General features: G+C 51.8%; 1 protein-coding gene across 5 annotated transcripts in view; it reads right to left on the bottom strand.

Moving 5' to 3' along the window:
* IQSEC1 (IQ motif and Sec7 domain ArfGEF 1) overlaps nucleotides 1-21,671 on the bottom strand; it is a 511,294-nt gene that overhangs the window by 232,783 nt on the left and 256,840 nt on the right. For 3 of the 5 annotated variants that reach the window (XM_068162621.1, XM_068162627.1, XM_068162623.1), the window contains one exon: nucleotides 6,864-6,908. The exons of the other annotated variants lie outside the window; for them this stretch is intronic. In XM_068162621.1, coding sequence (XP_068018722.1) covers nucleotides 6,864-6,908 — 45 coding nt within the window. The remainder of the gene's footprint in view (nucleotides 1-6,863; nucleotides 6,909-21,671) is intronic. 5 annotated transcript variants of the gene reach the window in all.

The following is a 21,671-nucleotide window of genomic DNA, read 5'->3' as shown; positions in this document are numbered from 1 at the left end:
GGAGAGAGGGAGAATGGGAGGGGAGAGAGGGAGAATGGGAGGGGAGAGAGGGAGAATGGGAGGGGAGAGAGGGAGAATGGGAGGGGAGAGTGGGAGAAAGGGAGGGGAGAGTGGGAGAAAGGGAGGGGAGAGTGGGAGAAAGGGAGGGGAGAGTGGGAGAAAGGGAGGGGAGAGTGGGAGAAAGGCAGGAGAGAGGGAGAAAAGAGACAAAAGCTAGAAAAGAGAGGAAAGAAAAAGCAGGAGCAGCAAGGTTTGCTTTGCCCCATAGCCAAGAACAGCTACTGTGAGGACCGAGAAAGGAGAAGGGGAAGGGCACAGTGAGACAATTAACCTCCGGAGATGCCATGCAAAGCCTTGAGCCTGAAACGAGGCTTTTCTGGGAAGCTATCCTTTGACTGCTCACATCAGCAGGCAGTTTCTTTCTCTCCACGGGACCCTTTCCAGAGGAAAATTGTCAACATGCTCTCTTTGTTTCTTATTTTTCTTTTTCTGTCACCGGAATTCCTTCCAAATCCCAGACTGCCAGGGAGCCTCTGCACCCCTGGGTTTTCTGTCAGCACCCAAGCCTGCCGGTGCTGCCCAGCACGCAGAGCAAATGCTAATGAGGACTTTTGCAAATGCAAAGCACCCTGCTCTCAACGTGGTCTTCATTTTCCCTTGTCTTCCCGAGGGGAACAACAAAGACAATTAAGCTGCACCTCACGCTCGCCCCGGGTAGAGAACTACTTCATTCAGAAAGGCATTTACTGAGACCTTCGACTTGGAATTCCCAGGCCTAAAATAAAGAGCAGGAATGTTTGGATGTGCTGCAGCCTCAGAGCGCCAGCGCTGCTGGTACCATCGGTGAGCAGACAAATTCTGCCACTCACTCAGGAGGGCTGCAGGGGCAGCTCTGGCAGCAGCAGATCCAAAGTCTCTGATGAGGCTTTCAGAAACAGCCACCAGGAAAAAACAGAAGGCAGAGTGAAAATCATAGAGTCATAGAATCAATAAGGTTGGAAAAGACCTCAGAGATCGTCAAGTCCAACCTCTCACCCAACACCTCATGACAACTAAACCATGGCTCCAAGTGCCACATCCAATCCCCTCTTGAACACCTCCAGGGATGGGGACTCCACCACCTCCCTGGGTAGCACATTCCAATGGCCAATCACTTTCTCTGTGTAAAACTTCCTCCTCACCTCCAGTCTAAACCTCCTCTGGCACAGCTGGAGACTGTGTCCTCTTGTTCTGGTGCTGCTTGCCTGGGAGAAGAGACCAACTCCCTCTTGGCTACAACCACCTTTTCAGGTAGTTGTGCAGAGCAATGAGGTCTCCCCTGAGCCTCCTCTTCTGCAGGCTAAGCAACCCCAGCTCCCTCAGCCTCTCCTCCCAGGGCTGTGCTCCAGACCCCCACCCCCAGCTTTGTTGCCCTTCTCTGGACACATTCAAGAGTCTCAATGTCCTTCTTAAATTGAGAGGCCCAGAACTGGACAGAGGACTCAAGGTGTGGCCTAACCAGTGCTGAGTGGTGGCTGTCCTGGCAATCCAGGAAGCTCTGAGGCTGAAGTAAAGCAATCCACTGCACAAGCCCAGCATGAAGTCAGTGCCTGCTGGAGTTATTTGGGTATTAGGTGAACCTGCTGTAGCAGTGGGCCTGGACTAGATGATCCCCAGGCTGGACTCTGATTTGAAAGGTCTCTCCCCACCAAAACAGTTTTGTGACTCCATGATTTCCTGGGTTGATAGAATAGAATAGAATAAACCATGTTGGAAGAGGCCTTCAAGATCATTGTGTCCAACCCTTCAACCAATCCAACCCACCTAAACAGCTACCCCATGGCACCAAGCACCCCATCAAGTCTCCTCAACACACAAGGAATTAGTAAGACTTCCATTTTTCCTCCTGGCCCTCTTACAGAACCCTAGAATAGTTTGAGCTGGAAGGGACCCTTAAAGATCATCCACTTCCAACCCCCTGCCATGAGCAGGGACACCTCCCACTAGCCCAGGTTGCTCAAGGCCTCATCCAACCTGGCTTTGAACACCTCCAGGGAGAGCTTTTACACATTTCTGGGTACCCATCCAGCCACTGTCCCTTCCCAGACAGGGAAAATGGAAGCTCAGTGTTCACACAGAGCTCTTGGGCTCTGCCATACCATGGTGACGCCCAAGGCTGCTGGTGCTACAGAGATGCCCAGAGAATGAATGATGTAAAATCAATCTCTCTTTACTCAAAGGGAAGCTCTGCTGCCTAGAAGTGCTCCAGCTACCCAAAACAGAGTTGTTTTGCTTCAGACAGCTCTCAGATCTTAGCACTCCCCCCCAGATGAATATTAATCCTCGTTTGATGCCACCCTTCAGATTTGGTTATTAAACCTCTGAGCTGCCAGAATTTCATGCAGTAGGATAGGGAGAGATTTGCTGTTCACTTAATGCTGGATATCTTTTCTGCTCTCTAAGCTCACACAACAACAGCTGATCAATTTGTTACAGAAGATGACAAATATAGAATCACAGTATGGGTTGGGTTGGAAAGGGCCTTAAAAATGATGCAGTTCCAACCCCCCTGCCATGGGGAGGGACACCTCCCACCAGCCCAGCTTGCTCAAGGCTTCATCCAACCTGGCCTTGAATACCTCCAGGGAGGAGGAGGAAGCCACAACCTCCCTGGGCAACCTTCACTGTAAAGAATGTCTTCCTAAGGTCTAAACCCATCCTGCTCTAGTTTAAAACCATTGTTCCTCATCCTGGCACTCCCAGCCCTTGTCCAAAGTCCCTCCCCAGCTCTCCTGCAGCCCCTTCAAGTACTGGAAGGCTGCTCTAAGCTCTCCCTGAAGCCTTCTCTTCTCCAGGCTGAACAGCCCCAACTCTATTAGCCTGTTCCCACAGGAGAGGTTCTTCAGCCCTCTCATCATCTTCATGGCCTCCTCTGGCCCCTCTCTAACAGATCCTTGTCCTTGCGCTGGGGGCTCCAGCGCTTGGAGCAGAGCTCCAGGCGAGGTTTCACCACAGCAGAGCGGAGGGGCAGAACTCAAAAAAGGGGCTCTCCAAATGCAAGGGCATTCATTTCCAAATCCCTTTTTACACTGTCTTATTGTATTCTGTCAAAAAAAAAATACCCAGCCAACCGAAAAAAAAACCAACCCTGTGCAAGCATTCTTCAGAGCCTCAGTTTGGGAAGTGTCTGAGCACAGAGGCTCGGAGCGGGCAGGGGAAAAGAGCAAAGTCTCAAACTCTCCAACTTGCAGCTCAAACTTTTTTCTTTTTCTTTTTAATTATAAGCTGTTACAAAACTCTTGTTGGAGATACAAAGCAGCACGATCAGGGATTCTGTCCCAGCCTGCATCTCTCCGCTGCAGGCTTCACAAAGTGTTGCCCTCCCGGCGCATACTAATGAGAGCCGAGGCCCAGCCACTGAGCACAGACACCAGCCCCATTGAGCCTCCTGGCTCCTGAATGGCAATGGCAGTGGCCAGGTTGGTGGGCATGACACCCCATGCTCTCATTTGATTGCAAATGGTTTCAAACAAGGCCATACTGCCATGCTCTGGGGATTGCAGAGCAATTAAAATAGCTCAGCCAGCCCAGCTTCTAGACAGCACCTCTATTTGGTGCAGCTATAAACATACCCAAAGGACATCCCCTGTTCCTTTTCCTACCAAACTCAGCCACTGCTTGCAGCTGAGTCTTCCCCATATTACTCACTGATCACACAGAACCACAGAAACATTCAGGATGGAAAAGAGCCTCAGGATCACCAAGTCCTACCATTGACCCTACTCTGCAAGGGTCTCTCCTAAACCAGAGCCCCAAGCACCACATCCAAACCACCTTGAAACACAGCCAGGCTTGGGGACTCCACCACCTCCCTGGGCAGCACATTCCAAGCCCTCACCACTCTTGCCATGAAAAAGGTTTCCTACTGTCCAGTCTAACCATGCCCAGTCACAGCTTGAGGCCATTCCCTCCTCTTCTATCACTAATAACCTATGAGAAGAGACCAGCACCAACCTCTGCACAACCTCCTTTCAGGTAGCTGTAGAGAGCCATGAGGCCTCCCCTCAGCTTCCTCTGTTTCACACTAACCATCCCCAGCTCCTTCAGTTGCTCCTCATCAGGTTTATTCTCCAGGCCCTTCCCAGCTTCCTTGCCCTCCTCTGCCCTGGCTCCAGCACCTCCACATCTCTCTGGGATTGGGGTGCCCAAAACTGGACACAATACTTGAGGTGTGGCCTCACCAGAGCTGAGCGCCAGGGGACAATCCTCTCCCTACACCTGCTGGAGATATCCTGGTATCTTCCCATGGGAAGAAATTCCACCAGAAGGAAAACCATTGTACTAAACCCTGCTCTTTGCACCCAGATTTCCCTCTCCTGGAATGAAGAAGGCACCAACACCTGGTTCTGCAGCCCTGCTCCCAGACAACAGCAAACCACAACCCAGCTACACCTTGTTCCTGCTAAAACAAGTCTGCAGAGAAGCAGGGGGAGGGGGGGAGGGGAAAGCTGATGTTGTCTCCTGCATTGTCCCACCACACAAAGGAACAGTGTTGAAGTCAGCCTGGGTGATGGGAACAGAACTACAGTCATGACTGCACAGTGCCCAGTGTTGCTATGCTGGGCTGGAGACAAAGATAATATTCCAAGGTGGGGGGGCTGTGTGTGTGCTCAGGAAATGCTAATAAGGCAAAAGCTTCACTGTCAGAAGACCATGCACTGGGAAACAATGGAGGCTTAACAAGAGAGAGGACCTTTCATTTGAATAAGGTTAAACCAAACAGTTCCCACTCATCTTTTGTTCCAGCACAGTGTGGGAAAAATAAAGCCACATCCTTCATTCATAACATCTCCATCCTCAACCAGCACATCTCCATCCTTCATCCAGAACAGCTCCCAGGGAAGGCTTGCACCAACACAATTGTCAGCTGGAGAGGAAGGGGCTCTGCCCTGCCTTCATCAAAGGGAGCCTGCGACTTTGATGACGTTGATGAGGTCTTTAATGTGCAGCTAGATGCAAGGTGCCCATTTGATATGCAGCAGGAGCAGTGCTGAGCCCTTCCTTCTGAATGGAGTGATCAAAGCCAAGGCCCTGTTACTGCAGTGACTCAGATGTCAGCCCCCCCTCAGGCTTGTGCTGCTAGCAGAACACTGAGCAACGGCAAGCACAAACCACACTTCAGCACAGAACCACAGAGTTACCCAGGCTGGAAAGGACCTCTGAAACCACAGAATCACAGAATTGTCAGGGCTGGAAGGGACCTCAAGGATCAGCCAGTTCCAACCCCCCTGCCATGGGCAGGGACACCTCACACTACAGCAGGTTGCTCACAGCCACAGCCAGCCTGGCTGCAAAAACCTCCAGGCAGGAGGCTTCCACCACCTCCCTGGGCAGCCTGTGCCAGTCTCTCACCACCCTTGTGGGCAACAACTTCTTCCTCACAGCCAATATCAATCTCCCCATTTCTAGTTTTGCTCTATTCCCCCCAGTCCTATCCCTCCCTGACACCCTCCAAAGTCCCTCCCCAGCTTTCTTGTAGCCTCTTTCAGATACTGAAAGGCCACAATTAGATCTCCTGGGAACCTTCTCTTCTCCAGACTGAACAGCTCCAACTCCCTCAGTCTGTCCTCATAGGAGAGAATCCCCTCCCTGGCCCTGCTGGCCACACTTCTCTTGTTGCAGCCCATGCTCTGGTTGGCTTTCTGGGCTGCAAGAGCTAACTGGTGGCTCATGTTGAGCTTCTCATCACCCAACACCATCTAATAACTTACCCATGGCACTAAGTGCCTCATCCAGACTCTATTTAAACACTTCCAGGGATGGTGACTCCACCACCTCCCTGGGCAGCACATCCCAAGGTCCAATCTCTCTTGCTGGGAAGAATTTCTTCCTAACATCCAGCCTGAACTTCCCCTGGAATAGCTTGAGACTGTGTCCTCTTGTTCTGGTGCTGGGTGCCTGGGAGAAGAGACCAACCCCCACCTGGCTACAACCTCCCTTCAGGGAGTTGGAGAGAGCAAGAAGGTCTCCCCTGAGCCTCCTCTTCTCCAGGCTAAGCAACCCCAGCTCCCTCAGCCTCTCCTCACAGGGCTGTGCTCCAGACCCCTCCCCAGCTTTCTTGCCCTTCTCTGGACACCTTCCAGCAGCTCAACATCTTTCTAACCTGTGGAGCCCAGAACTGGACACAGGACTCAAGGTGTGGCCTAAGCAGTGCTGAGCACAGGGCACAATGACTTCCCTGCTCCTGCTGGCCACACTCTTCCTGATAGGACACAGAACTGTTGGAGAGCGTCCAGAGGAGGACCACAACAATGATCCAAGGGCTGGGGCAGCTCTGCTATGAGGACAGGCTGTGGGAACTGGGGGTGGTCAGAATGGAGAAGAGAAGACTCCAGGGGCACCTCAGAGTTGCCTTCCAATAGCTGAAGGGATCTTGCAGGAAAGCTGCAGAGGGACTTTTCATGAGGGTATTCAGTAATAGGACAAGGGGGAATGGTTTGAAGCTGAGGGAGAGCAGGGTTAGACTAGAGCTGAGGAAGAAGTTCTTCAGTACAAGGGTGGTGAGACTCTGGAATAGGTCTCCCATCGAGGTTGTGGATGCTTCCTGCCTGGAAATGTTCAAAGCCAGTTTGGATGAGGCTTTGAGCAACCAAGACTAGCTGAGAGGTGTCCTGCCCATGGTGGGGAGGTTGGAGTAAATGAGCTCTGAGGTCCCTTCCAACCTAAGCCATTCTATGATTCCATCAGAGCAAAGTCCCCTTTCCCAAACAGAAAAACCCAGCTCTGTAGCTGTAGGACCCACTTGTGTGCCAGGCAGCTGGCACAGGAGAGAAGCAATTTCCATGATTCCACACCCAGAATGACCCCCTGTAGGGCTACAGTACCTGAGTGGATCAGTTGAGATGCTGCTTCCTGTTTCCAGTGAAGTCCTGAGATGACAGCAAAAGAATAAAGTTACATGGAATTAAAGTTCTTCCCAAACATTGCATCCTTATACATAACATTCTTCATGACCCTCTGCATTTTCTTCCCTTTTACTGACACTTGATAATAGAATCACAGAATTGTCAGGGCTGGAAGAGACCTCAAGGATCAGCCAGTTCCAACCCCCCTGCCATGGGCAGCGACACCTCACACTACAGCAGGTTGCTCACAGCCACATCCAGCCTGGCTGCAAAAACCTCCAGGCAGGAGGCTTCCACCACCTCCCTGGGCAACCTGTGCCAGTTTCTCACCACCCTCCTGGTGGTACTTAGCATGCCATTCAATATGGATGTTAACAAGAGCAACCCCCCCAAACCTGCCCCAACATGGAAACAAATGTCATGAGACAGGCAAAATGTGATCAGTTGTCAATATTCTCCAGGCACTCTCGAGCCATGAGTGACCGCTCCTGTGACTGGCACAAACCCCAGCATGACAGAAACATTATGGCTGGAAAAGCTCTCTAAGATCATCCAGTCCAACCTCCTACCCAGCACCTCCACAGCCACTAAACCATGTCCCCAGTGCAGCTACAAACATACCCAAAGAACATTCCCTGTTCCTTTTCCTACCAAACTCAGCCACTGCTTGCAGCTGAGCCTTCCCCATATTACTCACCGATCACACAGAGCCACAGAAACATCCAGGCTGGAACAGAGCCTCAGGATCACCAAGTCCAACCCAGAACCCTTCTCTGCAAAGGTCACCCCTAAACCAGAGCCCCAGGCACCACATCCAAACCACTTTGAAACACAGCCAGGCTTGGGGACTCCACCACCTCCCTGAGCAGCACATTGAGTCCCTATTACAAGAGGGATGTGGAGGTGCTGGAGCGTGTCCAGAGAAGTGCCACAAGGATGAGCAGAGGGCTGGAGCTGCTCTGCTATGAGGACAGACTGAAGGAGTTGGGGCTGTTCAGTCTGGAGAAGAGAAGGCTCCAAGGTGACCTAATTGTGGCCTTCCAGTATCTGAAGGGGGCCTACAGGAAGGCTGGGGAGGGACTGCTCAGGATCTCAGGTAGTGATAGGACTAGGGGGAATGGAATGAAGCTGGAGGTGGGGAGATTCAGGCTGGATGTGAGGAGGAGGTTCTTCCCCATGAGAGTGGTGAAGCCCTGGAATGGGTTGTCCAGGGATGTGGTTGAGGCCCTGTCCCTGGAGGTGTTTAAGCCCAGGCTGGATGAGGCTCTGGCCAGGCTGATCTAGTGTGGGGTGTCCCTGCCCATGGCAGGGGGGTTGGAACTAGATGATCCTTGTGGTGCCTTCCAACCCTGACTGATACTATGATACTATGATAAGTTTGCAGATGACACCAAGCTGGGGGCAGGAGTTGATCTGTCATAGGGTAGGAGAGCTCTGCAGAGGGACCTGGCCAGGCTGGACAGATGGGCACAGTCCAAGGGCAGGAGATTGAACACATCTAAGCGCCAGGGGCCTGTTCCAGTCCCTGACCACTGTTGCAGGAGAGAAATTTTTCCTACCATCCAATCCAAATTCCACCCTGTGCAACATTACACTGAGCACTTCCAGAGCCTGTCTTCTGCCTTCACTCCTGCACTGTCTGCACTTAGCCTTAAAAACATCAGCCCAATTCACTTGTCTTGGTGGTTGTAGCCAGGAAGGAGTTGGTCTCTTCTCCCAGGCAACCAGCACCAGAACAAGAGGACACAGTCTCAAGCTGTGCCAGGGGAGGTTTAGGCTGGAGGTGAGGAGAAAGTTCTTCACTGAGAGAGTTGTTAGCCATTGGGATGTGCTGCCCAGGGAGGTGGTGGAGTCACCATCCCTGGAGGTGTTCAAGAGGGGATTGGATGTGGCACTTGGTGCCATGGCTTAGTCATGAGGTCTGTGGTGACAGGTTGGACTCGATGATCTTTGAGGTCTCTTCCAACCTTGGTGATTCTGTGACACTGTGATCATCCAAAGCCTCTCTGGGGTCACTCCACCACCACCACATCAGAAACCATTCTGAAGTGGAGATTTGCACTTACCCCCATTTCCACCCCTCACACCCCAACCTCTGCTGAGAGCTGCAGCCCTGCATGGTCCCTGGAGCTCCACGCCCTCAGCCTCAGAGCTGCATCAGTTGCATTCCCAGCAGTGATTTGTAAGTCAGTGGCAAATCCTCACTTTTAATCCCAAGATTACTACTCTGCTTCCAAAAAATAAACAGGATTGTGTGAAGGGAGAGGGCCAGCAACTGCAGCCCATGCAAGGCTGAGCCCCCCGGGAGGGGAAACAAACCACATTGTCCAAAGGGCCTTTAACTACAGCACTAAAGCTTGAAAACAGCTTCCAGGAGCTAATTCCAGCCTGTAATTTGTTTGCTTTCAGACTTGGAGGGTTTGTGAATAGGGCTGAATTTGGAGGGGGGGTGGCTTACATATGTTGGCTTTGTGGCTCCTTGTTGGTTTAACAATTGAGAAGGGTGAACTTCATTTCCTTGTCATTGAGTTTGGTGCTTAGCACACAGCCTGCTGGGGAAGCACCGACCTGCTCCCTCGGCCTGACTTCTTCCCTTGCTTTTGACAGAGGGGTTTTAAGACAAACCCCAAGCTTCTCCTAACAGTTTTGGCCCTCCTCAGTATCAATAAATATGCAAGAGGCCCAGCTCTTTGAGCACTGACAATAGGTCGTGCATAAAGAGGAGATGGTAATGAGACAGGAGGCAGCCTTGATTAGCCCCCAGCACAGCCCTGACTGTGGTGCCTAATGCCAGGCAGCACATGGTGACCTCAGGGACTGCTCAAGCAATCACAAGGAGCAGGATTACAGCTTCATTACAGCCCCTCCTTTGTCTTCCTGCAGACAGACACTCAAGGTAGGCTCCTAGACACCCAAGGTAGGCTGCCAGACACCCAAGGTAGGCTCCCAGACACCCAAGGTAGGCTGCCAGACACCCAAGGTAGGCTCCCAGACACCCAAGGTAGGCTCCAAGACACCCAAGGTAGGCTCCCAGACACCCAAGGTAGGCTAATAGACACCCAAGGTAGGCTCCCAGACACCCAAGGTAGGCTGCCAGACACCCAAGGCAGGCTCCCAGACACCCAAGGCAGGCTCCCAGACACCCAAGGCAGGCTCTCAGACACCCAAGGTAGGCTCCAAGACACCCAAGGTAGGCTCTCAGACACCCAAGGTAGGCTCCCAGACACCCAAGGTAGGCTGCCAGACACCCAAGGTAGGCTGCCAGACACCCAAGGTAGGCTGCCAGACACCCAAGCTCCAGGCAGGAGATGCACAGCTTTGAAAGGCAGCAGAGACAGCACAGCTCTGACAGCAAACCATCCCTCCTGGCCTGAAACATGGCTCAAAGGCTCTGCCTTTCCTAGGTTCACAGAATGGATGGTGTTGGAAGGGACCTTAATGATCATCCAGTTCCAACCCCCTGCCATGGGCAGGGACACCTCCTACCAGCCCAGCTTGCCCAAGGCTTCATCCAACATGGCCCTGAACACCTCCAGGGAGGAGGCAACCACAGCCTCCCTGGGCAACCTGTGCCAGTTTCCTCCACCCCCTCACTGGAGAGAATTTCTTCCTCATCTCCAGTCTCAATCTCCCCTCTTCCAGCTCAAATCCATTGCCTCTTGTCCTGTCACTCCCAGCCCTTGTCAAAAGTCCCTCCCCAGCTCTCCTGGAGCCCCTTCAGGTACTGGAAGGCTGCTCTAAGCTCTCCCTTAAGCCTTCTCCTCTCCAGGCTGAACAGCCCCAACTCTCCCAGCCTGCCCCCATATGAGAGGTCCTTCAACCCTCTCATCATCTTCATGACCTCCTCTGGACCCTCTCCAGCAGCTCCAGGTTCTTATTGTGCTGGAGGCAGAACTGGAGGTGGTGCTGCAGGTGAGGTCTCAGCAGAGCAGAGCAGAGGGACAGAGCAGAGGGGCAGAGCCACCTCCCTCACCCTGCTGCTCTCACTTCTGTTGGCGCAGCCCAGGCCACAGCTGCCTTCTGGGCTGCAAGTGCACACTGCCAGCTCATGTGGAGTTTTTCAGCAGCTGCCACCTGGTTTACTGAGTTGGTTTTCCCTGCAGTTTTATGCTCTGTTAGTAGCTGTTGATGGGCTTAGTCCCTGAGCACCAAAAGCCACAGAGCTGATCAGTTTGGGAGCTGAAAACACAGAGCTGCAATGGCTGCAAGGGCACCCAGAATGCCTCACAAGCCAGGCACCAGTGGTGTCCCCCAGGGATCAGTGTTGGGCCCCATCCTGTTCAATATCTTTATTGATGATCTTTATTATCATCAGTAAGTTTGCAGATGACACCAAGCTGGGGGCAGGGGTTAATCTGTTAGAGGGTAGAAAGGCTCTCCAGAGGGACCTTGCCAGGCTGGACAGATGGACAGAGTCCAACAGGATGGCATTCAACAATCCAAGTGCCAGGTGTTGCACTTTGGCCACAACAACCCCAGGCAGTGCTACAGGCTGGGGTCAGAGTGGCTGAGAGCAGTCAGGCAGAAAGGGACCTGGGGGTACTGGTTGACAGCAGCTGAACATGAGCCAGCAGTGTGCCCAGGTGGCCAAGAAGCTGTGTGAAGGTCAGATATGAAGACAGGGTCAAACACAGGGACAGTGACATGAGCTGAAGAACTCTGCCTGGATGAGAGCCACAAATAGATCACTGCTGGGGAGCAAGGTGGAAACCAAACCATACCCTAAGGAGGGTTTCAAGCCTAGGAGAAGCTGCAGCTTAGCCTTTTAGCCTGGACACCCACTCACAGATTCAACTTGCCCCAGCGGGAAACCTCAGCAGCAGACTGACAGCAGGAAACCCAAAGTTTAGTGGCCAGGGAAAGAAGCTATTAAAGACAGCAGAAATCAAGCTTAACATCTTGAAAGATCTGGATTTGGGGTACAGAAAGTTAGTGAATCCTTCCTGAATTCACAGAGTAATTTCAGTGTAATCAGAGAACAGAAATAGAAACAGAAACAGAAATAGACATAGAAATAGAAATAGACATAGAAATAGAAATAGAAATAGACATAGAAATAGAAATAGACATAGAAATAGGAATAGAAATAAATATAAATATAAATATAAATATAAATAGAAATAGAAATAGAAATAGAAATAGAAATAGAAATAGAAATAGAAATAGAAATAGAAATAGAAATAGAAATAGAAATAGAAATAGAAATAGAAATAGAAATAGTCCAGGCCAGAAGGGACCTCCAAAGCTCATCCAGTCCAACCCCTCTGCACTCAGCAGGGACATCCCCAACTAGATCAGGTTGCCCAGAGCTCTGTCCAGCCTCACCTTAAAGATCTCCAGGGATGGGGCCCCAACCACCTCCCTGGGCAACCTGTTCCAGTGTTCCACCACCCTCACGGCACAAAACTTGTTCCTCACATCCAATCTCAATCAGCTCTGCTCTAGTTTGAAGCCATTGCCCTTGGTCCTGTCCCTGCAGGCCTTTGCAAGCAGTCTCTCTCCATCCTTCTTGTAGCCCCCTTCAGGTACTGGAAGGTTGCTATTAGATTTCCCTGGAACCTTCTCTTCTCCAGGCTGAACACCTCCAGCTCCCTCAGCCTCTCCTCTTAGCCAAGCTACTCCAATCCCCTGATCATTTTCCTGGCCTCCTTTGGACTTACTACATGAGGTCCATGTCCTTCTTATATTGAGGCCTCATCACTTCCTTTCTTCCTTTACATCTCAAATCCCATTGAAATATTTTGGTTTCTATCCAAACACTGCTCAAAGATGGAAAGTTAATTCAAACCAGAAAGCCACCCCAAATCCTGAAGCCAGCACCATTAACCTAGAACAAACAAAATACCTCATTCCCCACCAAGCCATTTCAGGAATGTCTGCTGCAGGCAAAATTAAAATACCTCTATTTGAGGTTAAATGAAAACAAGATTTGCCTTCTACAACATTAACTGGCCAGGCAAAAACAAAACACAGCATTGCTCTTCAGCAAGCAAGCAGGAAGGTCTAAACATCCCCTTTGCTTGTTCCCAAAGGGCACTGGCTCAGTCCATTTCTAGTCCAGATAAAAATCCATGCAATATCCCTGGAGGTGTTCAAGAGGGGATTGGATGTGGCACTTGGTGCCACGGTTTAGTAGTCAGGAGGTGTTGGGTGACAGGTTGGACTTGATGATCTCTGAGGTCTCTTCCAACCTTATTGATTATATAGAATAGGAATGGAATGGAATGGAATGGAATGGAATGGAATGGAATGGAATGGAATGGAATGGAATGGAATGGAATGGAATGGAATGGAATGGAATGGAATGGAATGGAATAGACCAGATTGGAAGAGACCTTCAAGATCATTGAGTCCAACTTATCACCCAACACCATCTAATCAACTAAACCATGGCTCCAAGTGCCTCATCCAGTCTCCTCTTAAACACTTCCAGTGATGGTGACTCCACCACCTCCCCAGGCAGCCCATTCCAATGGGCAATCACTCTCTCTGCATAGAACTTTCTCCTAACATCCAGCCTGAATTTCCCCTGGCACAGCTTGAGACTGTGTCCTCTTGTTCTGGTGCTAGGTGCCTGGGAGAAGAGACCAACCCCCACCTGGCCACAATCTCCCTTCAGATAATTGTATAGAGCAATGAGGTCTCCCCTGAGCCTCCTCTTCTCCAGACTAAGCAACCCCAGCCCCCTCAGCCTCTCCTCACAGGGCTGTGCTCCAGACCTCTCCCCAGCCTCATTGTCCTTCTCTGGACATAGAATCATAAAATCAATAAGGTTGGAAAAGACCTCAGAGATCATCAAGTCCAACCTGTCACCCAACACCTCATGAGTAACTAAACCATGGTTCAAGTATCTCAATGTCCTTCTTAAACTGAGGGGCCCAGAACTGGCCACAGGACTCAAGGTGTGGCCTAACCAGTGCTGAGTTCAGGGCAGAATGACTTCCCTGGGAATGGCTCTGTGGTGCTGGCTTGCTGACTGCTGTGTACAAACACAGTTTGAAGTCAGGCAGTGCCTGAGACCAACCCCCACCTGGCTACAACCTCCCCTAAGGTAGTTGTAGAGAGCAGTAAGTTCACCCCTGAGTCTCCTCTTCTCCAGGCTAAGCAACCCCAGCTCCCTCAGTCCCTCCCCACAGGGCTTGTGTTCCAAACCCCTCCCCAACTCTATTGCCCTTCTCTGTGAAGCTAATAAAAACCCAATTACAAAACAGCTGTTCAGTCTGGAGAAGAGAAGGCTCTGAGGAGACCTTCTCTGAGATCCTGGCCACTCTGAGTGGTCAGGGATTGGAACAGGCTGCCCAGGGAGGTGGTGGAGTCACACAAGAAATGTGTGGCCATGGCACTTGGGGCCATGGTGGTGTTGGGTTGATGGTTGCCCTCGATGACCTCAGAGGGCTTTTCCAACCCAAACAATTCTACGACTCTATGGCTGTCAGAGTCCCCAGGGCAACCTCCAACCCTGCAGGCTCCATTCTGCTGATGAATGCTAAACTGAGGTAGGAGCAGTCCATTCCCATCAGAGCAGATGGCTCAACTGCTTCATTATGTGCTCAGCAGAGGATAAATGTGAGCAGAGTGTGACCAAATCTGAGCGCTGACGGAGCCGGCACACAACCTCGCCCCGCCGGCAGACGCTGCACAAGCAGCAGTTTGAGGCAAGCCAAGAGATCCTTCTGGCATGAAAATGCACAATGGTGGCAGATCCAACAACTGCAGCTGAAGCAAAGCCCCAGCCTGATCCCAAATACAGACTGCTCCAATGTATCATCTCCTGGCTAGGAAATGAAATCTCCTTGGAGCATCACAGCCCCAAGACAAGCTGCCTGCAGATGACAGCTCCCAGGGTGTGTGTGAGGGGAAGAGTCAGCTCGGAGCCCTGTCAAAGGTTTTGGTGCTGGAAGCAGCACAGGATTGCCTCTTCTCACTGCTGAGGAAAGGGATGTGGAAGAGTGCATTAAATATTTAAGAGACTGTGCTAAATATTGCTCAGTGAATAATTGCTGCTTGTCAGGGATTCTTCCCGTGCACTGGTAGCAGAGAGCAGAAGGAGAGCCCTGCCCGCTGCGGGCTGATGCTGTGGCACTCCACAAAGGAAAATCAAATTACTTATTTGTGTTCCAAAGGGAAGTTTCAATTAAATGGGAATATTTACCCTTGTTTGAGCAGGGTCTGAAACATGAAGGCTCTGGATCCCAGCCTCAGTACTGCATTTGGTAGGTAACCCAAAGCATCTGATCCCAACAGGCAAGAAGAACCAGAGAATTGCTTGGGTTGGAAAAGACCTCTAAGATCATCCAGCCCAGCCCCATTTATCAGGCACACAGCTGAGCCCTGCCTTAATTAGTGCAACATACTGGAATCAAGAGATCCTCAGGAGCTGAAGGCACAGCAGCAGAGCTGCATCCCTGTCTGACTCCCACGTGCCTGCTGTGTCACTGCCATGGACCACTCTCAGAGGCTGACTGCTGCTCTGGGTAGAGGTTTGCTCAGATCTGGCAGGGCAGCTCTGACCCACAGAATCACAGAGTCAGCCAGGTTGGAAGAGACCTCAGAGATCATCAAGTCCAACTGAACACCCAACACCATCTAATCAGCCACACCATGGCACCAAGTGCCTCATTCAATCTTTTCTTAAACACCTCCAGGGATGGTGACTCCACCACCTCCCTGGGCAGCACATCCCAAGGGCCAATCTCTCTTGCTGCAAAGAACTTTCTCTTCACCTCCAGCCTGAACTTCCCCTGGCACAGCTTGAGACTGTGTCCTCTTGTTCTGGTGCTGGGTGCCTGGGAGAAGAGACAAACCCCCACCTGGCTGCAACCTCCCTTCAGGTAGTTGTAGAGAGCAAGAAGGTCTCCCCTGAGCCTCCTCTTCTCCAGGCTAAGCAACCCCAGCTCCCTCAGCCTCTCCTCACAGGGCTGTGCTCAGTGCTCAGTTCTGTAGGGACATGCCACAATCTTAAAGCAGGCAGAAGGTCTCAGGGAAGCTGCAGTGCATCTGGCAGCTGCATTCACATGTGGTTGTGATTCACAAATCCTGTCTCACACCAGCCTGATGCAGGCCAGGATGCCATTGGCCCTCCTGGCTGCCTGGGCACACTGCAGGCTCATGTTCAGCCTACCATCAACCAGCACCCCCAGGTCCCTCTCTGCCTGGCTGCTCTCAGCCACTCTGACCCCAGCCTGTAGCACTGCATGGGATTGTTTTGATCATCCAGTCCAAGCCCCCTGCTAAAGCAGGGCAGCCACAGCAGCTTGCCCAGGATCAAAATGGCCAGAGGTGGATGGAATCTCTGCAGAGAAGGAGACTCCACAACCTCTCTGGGCAGCCTGCTACAGGACTCCAGCACTCTCACACCAACCCCCCTGCCATAGCAGGACCACAGAATCCAGCATAGGTTGCACAGGAATGCATCCAGCTGGGTCTTGAAAGTCCCCAGAGAAGGAGACTCCACAACCTCTCTGGGCAGCCTGTTCCAGGGCTCTGGGACCCTCACAGTGAAGAAGTTCTTCCTCCTGTTGAGGTGGAACCTCCTGTGCTGGAGTTTATATCCATTGCCCCTTGCTCCATCCCAGGGCACAAGTGAGCAGAGCCTGTTCCTTTCCTCCTGACCCCCAGCCCTCAGCTATTGATAGACATTGATCAGATCCCTCTCATTCTTCTCCTCTCCAGACTAAAGAGCCCCAGGGCTCTCAGCCTCTCCTCACCAGGCAGAGCTTCAGGCCCTTCAGCACCCTTGTAGCCTTCCCTTGGACCTTCCACTCTATTCCTGCACAGCCACCTGCAGCCTGTGACTCTTGCTCTGCACACCCCTGATGTTTCTCTGTGCTCCGGAGCATTTCAGAAGGAGCAGCAGATGATCAGCTACTACAGATCAATGTGCACAGCCCTTTTGCCTCCCAGCAAACGAAACAGAAGTGCAGAAGCTGTTAAGTAGCTGCAGAGCCCCTGGATCAATGAGCTGTTTGCCTGCTCCTCAGGAAAGCTGCAGCAGCTCTGTTCATCACTCCTGCAGAAGAAACCTGACAGCTATTCACATAAACAGATTCATTGATCTAAGCTGTCAGGCAATGGATCAGGCTGCCAGAGCTCATGGAGCTTCCTTTAGAACCAGAAAACAGCCTTGTTATCACTACACAGCACCGTGGTTTAGGGAGCCACAGCATCACACACTTGATTTGGTTGGAACAGCCCTTCAAGATCATCCAGCCCAACCATTCTCTAACTCCACCAAGGCTGGGGCTAAACCATGGCCCTCAGCACCACAGCTCTGCCCCTAGAGATAGGACTCAGCCACCTCCCTGGGCAGCCTGTGCCAGGCTTTCAGAATGCCTTCAGGGAAGTTTCTTCCAGTGTCCAACCTAAACAGCCCCTGTGGCAACTTGAGGCCATTTCCTCTTCTCCTGTCCTGGAGAAGAGACCAATTCCCTCCTGGCTCCAGCCCCCTTTTAGGGAGCTGTAGAGAGCAATGAGGTCTCCCCTCAGCTGCTCCTCCCCAGCCCTGCTCTCCAGACCCTTCCCCAGCTTGGTTGCCCTTCTCTGGCAAGCTCCAGCCCCTTGGTGTCCTTCTTGTAGTCAGGGCCTGAAAACTGAACCCAGCACTCAAGGTGTGGCCTCATCAGTGCTGGGTGCAGGGGGACAATCCCTGCCCTGCTCCTGCTGGCCACAACAGTGATGATGCAGGCCAGGATGCCATTGGCCTTCTTGGCCACCTGGGCATGCTGTTGGCTCATGTTCAGCTGCTGTCAACCAGCACCACCAGGACTTTCTGTGCTGGGCAGTTTCCAGACGCTCTGCCCCAAGCCTGGAGCATTCATGAGGTTGTTTGGGTCCAAGTGCAGCACCCAGCATTTGACCCTGTTTGTTTTGGTCCAGCAATGCAACCTGCCCAGGTCTCTGCCTCTTCTCCTTCTGTGGGCTACAAACCAACCAAAACCAGGGTGAAGTTTCCTGGAAGCAAAGGGTCATGACTCTATGCTAGGTGACATGTAGAATCATTGAATCATAGAATCAACCAGGTTGGAAAAGACCTCAGAGATCATCAAGCCCAACCTCTCACCCAACACCTCATGGCTAACTAAACCATGGCTCCAAGTGCCATGTCCAATCTCCTCTTGAACACCTCCAGGGATGGTGACTCCACCACCTCCCTGGGCAGCACATCCCAATGGCCAATTCCTCTTTGTGGGAAGAACTTTCTCCCCACCTCCAGCTTAAACCTCCCCTGGCACAGCTTGAGACTGTGTCCTCTTGTTCTGGTGCTGCTTGCCTGGGAGAAGAGACCAACCCCCACCTGGCTACATCCTCCCTTCAGGTTGTTGTAGAGAGCAAGAAGGTCTCCCCTGAGCCTCCAGGGCTGGACACAGCCCTGCAGGTGAGGTGTCCCCAGAGCAGAGGGGCAGGATCCTCTCTCTCCATCTCTGGCCATGCTGCTTTGGATGCAGCCCAGGCTGCCCTTGGCCTTCTGGGCTGCCAGTGCCCACTGCTGGCTCCTGTCCAGCTTCTCATCCACCAGCACTCCCAAGGCCTTTCCTGCAGGGCTGCTCTCAATCTCATCATGCCCCAGCTTGGACTGATATGCCTACATGCTTTACATAACTTCAGAGTTCACAAGTGCTTGCCACAGCCATTCTTAGTTCCAAACTGTACTTAGAGCACAACAGCTCAGGCTGCCTTTGTACCCATGGGGAACAGCACAGCTTCGGTGTGAACCAAGGCATCAGATGGTGAGAAGAGGAGGCTCAGGGAGACCTCATTGCTGTCTACAACTACCTGAAGGGAGGCTGTAGCCAGCTGGGGAGTGGTCTCTTCTCCCAGGCAACAGAACAAGAGGACGCAGTCTCAAACTGTGCCAGGGGGAAGTTTAGGCTTGATCTTAGCAAGAAGTTCTTTCCAGACAGAGCCCTTTAGAATGGGCTGCCCAGGGAGGTGGTGGGGTCAACATCCCTGAGTTCCAGTTTGTGTCCACTGCCCCTTTGTCCAGTCCTGGCAAAGTCAAAGTACCTGAAGAGAGCAAGCCCTCAATGAGTCTTATCATAGTATCATAGTATCATAGTATCAGTCAGGGTTGGAAGGGACCACAAGGATCAGCTAGTTCCAACCCCCCTGCCATGGCCAGGGACACCCCACACTAGATCAGCCTGCCCAGAGCCTCATCCAGCCTGGGCTTAAACACCTCCAGGGACAGGGCCTCAACCACCTCCCTGGACAACCCATTCCAGGGCTTCACCACTCTCATGGGGAAGAACTTCCTCCTCACATCCAGCCTGAATCTCCCCACCTCCAGCTTCATTCCATTCCCCCTAGTCCTATCACTACCTGAGATCCTGAGAAGTCCCTCCCCAGCCTTCCTGTAGGCCCCCTTCAGATACTGCAAGGCCACAGTTAGGTCACCTTGGAGCCTTCCCTTCTCCAGACTGAACAGCCCAAACTCCTTCCCCATTCATGAGTCCTACTTGCAACGCAGAGACTGTGATATAATTTAGCTGTCCAGTATCAGAGCATCAGATGAAACCAACACCTGTCAGAAGCTTGCACATCTGGCTGGAGCAGGCACCACTGCATCCTCAGGTGTGATGTCAGGTGAGGATGAACTCCCCAGGAGCCAGCACTGGTCCCTGGCAGCCCAGCAGGCAGCTGAGTGCTGAGCTGCATCCAAAGCAGGGAGAGCAGCAGCACAAGGAGGGGATTCTGCCCCTCTACTCTGCTCAGACCTCACATGGAACACCTGAAGGGGCTGTAAGAAAGCTGGGGAGGGACTTTTGACAAGGGCCTGAAGTGACAGGATGAGGGGAAACGGCTTTGAGCTGGAAGAGGGGAGATTGAGACTGAAGATGAGGAAGAAATTCTTTCCATTGAGGGTGGTGAGGCACTGGAACAGGTTCTCAGGGAGGCTGCCCTCTCCCTGGAGGTAGAATAGAATAGAATAGAATAGAATAGAATAGAATAGAATAGAATAGAATAGAATAGAATAGAATAGAATAGAATAGAATAGAATAGAATAGAATAGAATAGAATAGAATAGAATAGAATAGAATAGACCAGGTTGGAAGAGACCTTCAAGATCATCGTGTCCAACCCATCAACCAATCCAACCCACCTAAGCAACTAAACCATGGCAGGTGTTCAAAGCCAGGCTGGATGAGGCCTTCAGAAACCTAAAGGGAGGTGTCCCTGCCCATAGTAGGGTGGTTGGAACTGGATGATCTTTGAGATCCCTTCCAACCCAATCCATTCTATCATTCAGCTCCAGCCTCCACAGCTACATATTTTACCACACCAGGTTTTGACAGACAGAGCATCTTGAACACAGACTACTGACAATGGCCTCCCCAAATGCTCCTGCCTGTGGTTAGCTGTGGTCTTTCTCAAGCTGGGCTCCCTTATGTTGCTAAGATAAGCACCTAATGAATCATGAAAGCCAAGCAGAGGATTCATTTAGCCTCATCTGTTACCAAGTGACAAGCTTCCTGCTGCTCCTCTTACACACCTAAACCTTTGCCTCCCTTGTTAGCTCTTTGATCACCCTTTAAAGGCTGTGATGAGGAAGGTTGAAGTGGTTAACAGTGTCTACCATTCAGCTGTTTTCAGCTTTCATTTAAAACACACTGGCGATTTTTTTGCCTTGAAGCACTGAGATAATCTAGGCAGGCAGGCAGTGGGGAAATCTGCTGCTAGAATCCAGCAAGTCTTGGCACCCCTAAACTTAAGGAGATTTTCATGGAGATGCTCAAAATCAAGATGAAAATAAATCTCCAAGCAACCTTCAGTAATGAAGCCTGATTATAAAGCAGAAGAGATGGCTCTGGGGGCCTCTGGGAGTCACAGAATCATAAAAGGGTAAGGGTTGGAAGGGACCTTTGCAGATCACCCAGTACAACCCCCCTGCCAGAGCAGGGTCACCTAGGGCAGGTCACACAGCAACACATCCAGGCAAGCCTTGGAAGCTTCCAGAGAGGAAGGCTCCTCAATTTTGTGCTGAATCCTAGAGGCAGCATCAGCAATCTCACAGAATCACAGAATGTGAGGGGCTGGAAGGGACCTCCAAAGCTCACCCAGTCCAACCCCTCTGCCAGAGCAGGGTCACCTAGGGCAGGTCACACAGCAACACTTCCAGGCAGGTTTTGAATATCTCCAGAGAGGGAGACTCCACAACCCCCCTGGGCAGCCTGCTCCAGGGCTCTGTCACCCTCATAGGGAAAAACTTTTCCTCCTTTTTCCATGGAGCTTCCTCTGCCTCAGCTTCCACCACTGCCCCTTGTGCTGGCATTGGGCATCCCCCAGCAGAGCCTGGCTCCAGCCTCTGGGCACTCACCCTGCACATCTTCATCAACAGCAATGAGCTCAGCTCTCAGGCTCCTCCTCTCCAAGCTCCAGAGCCCTCAGCCCCTCCTGGTAATCTGGTGGCTTTCAGGGCCAGCTGAGAGCAGTGGGCACAGCTGGGAGCTCACCCAGGAACAAAGAACAGAGGGCAGCAAGATGCTTCCACCAGGCACCTCGTGACCACCAAGCAAACAAACTTGTTTGTCAGAACCATCTGCTGCAGGGGGGAGCCTGGGCCCGGGGCTGGCTGCCGCGCTCTGCCGCGGCCCTGGATGAACGACACCGCTTCCAGGATCACAAAACAAAAGCATTTGCAGTCCTGTTTCCTGATAGAGATTAATGACCTGTGTTGCACCAGCCTAGGGCTAAAGCTTGTCGTGAAGTATCAATTAATGACTAATTGAATTGCCCACAAAGACGATTTTCATCGAGGAAGAGAGCAAGAGAGATTTCAGTGCCAGCTCG

The sequence above is a fragment of the Melanerpes formicivorus genome, unplaced genomic scaffold, assembly GCF_026170545.1.
Source record: "Melanerpes formicivorus ecotype bairdi unplaced genomic scaffold, bMelFor1.0.p_v2 SCAF_66, whole genome shotgun sequence".
Lineage (NCBI taxonomy): Eukaryota > Metazoa > Chordata > Aves > Piciformes > Picidae > Melanerpes > Melanerpes formicivorus.
Note: the sequence above shows the minus strand (reverse complement) of the source record. Positions and strands in the feature narration are given on the sequence as shown.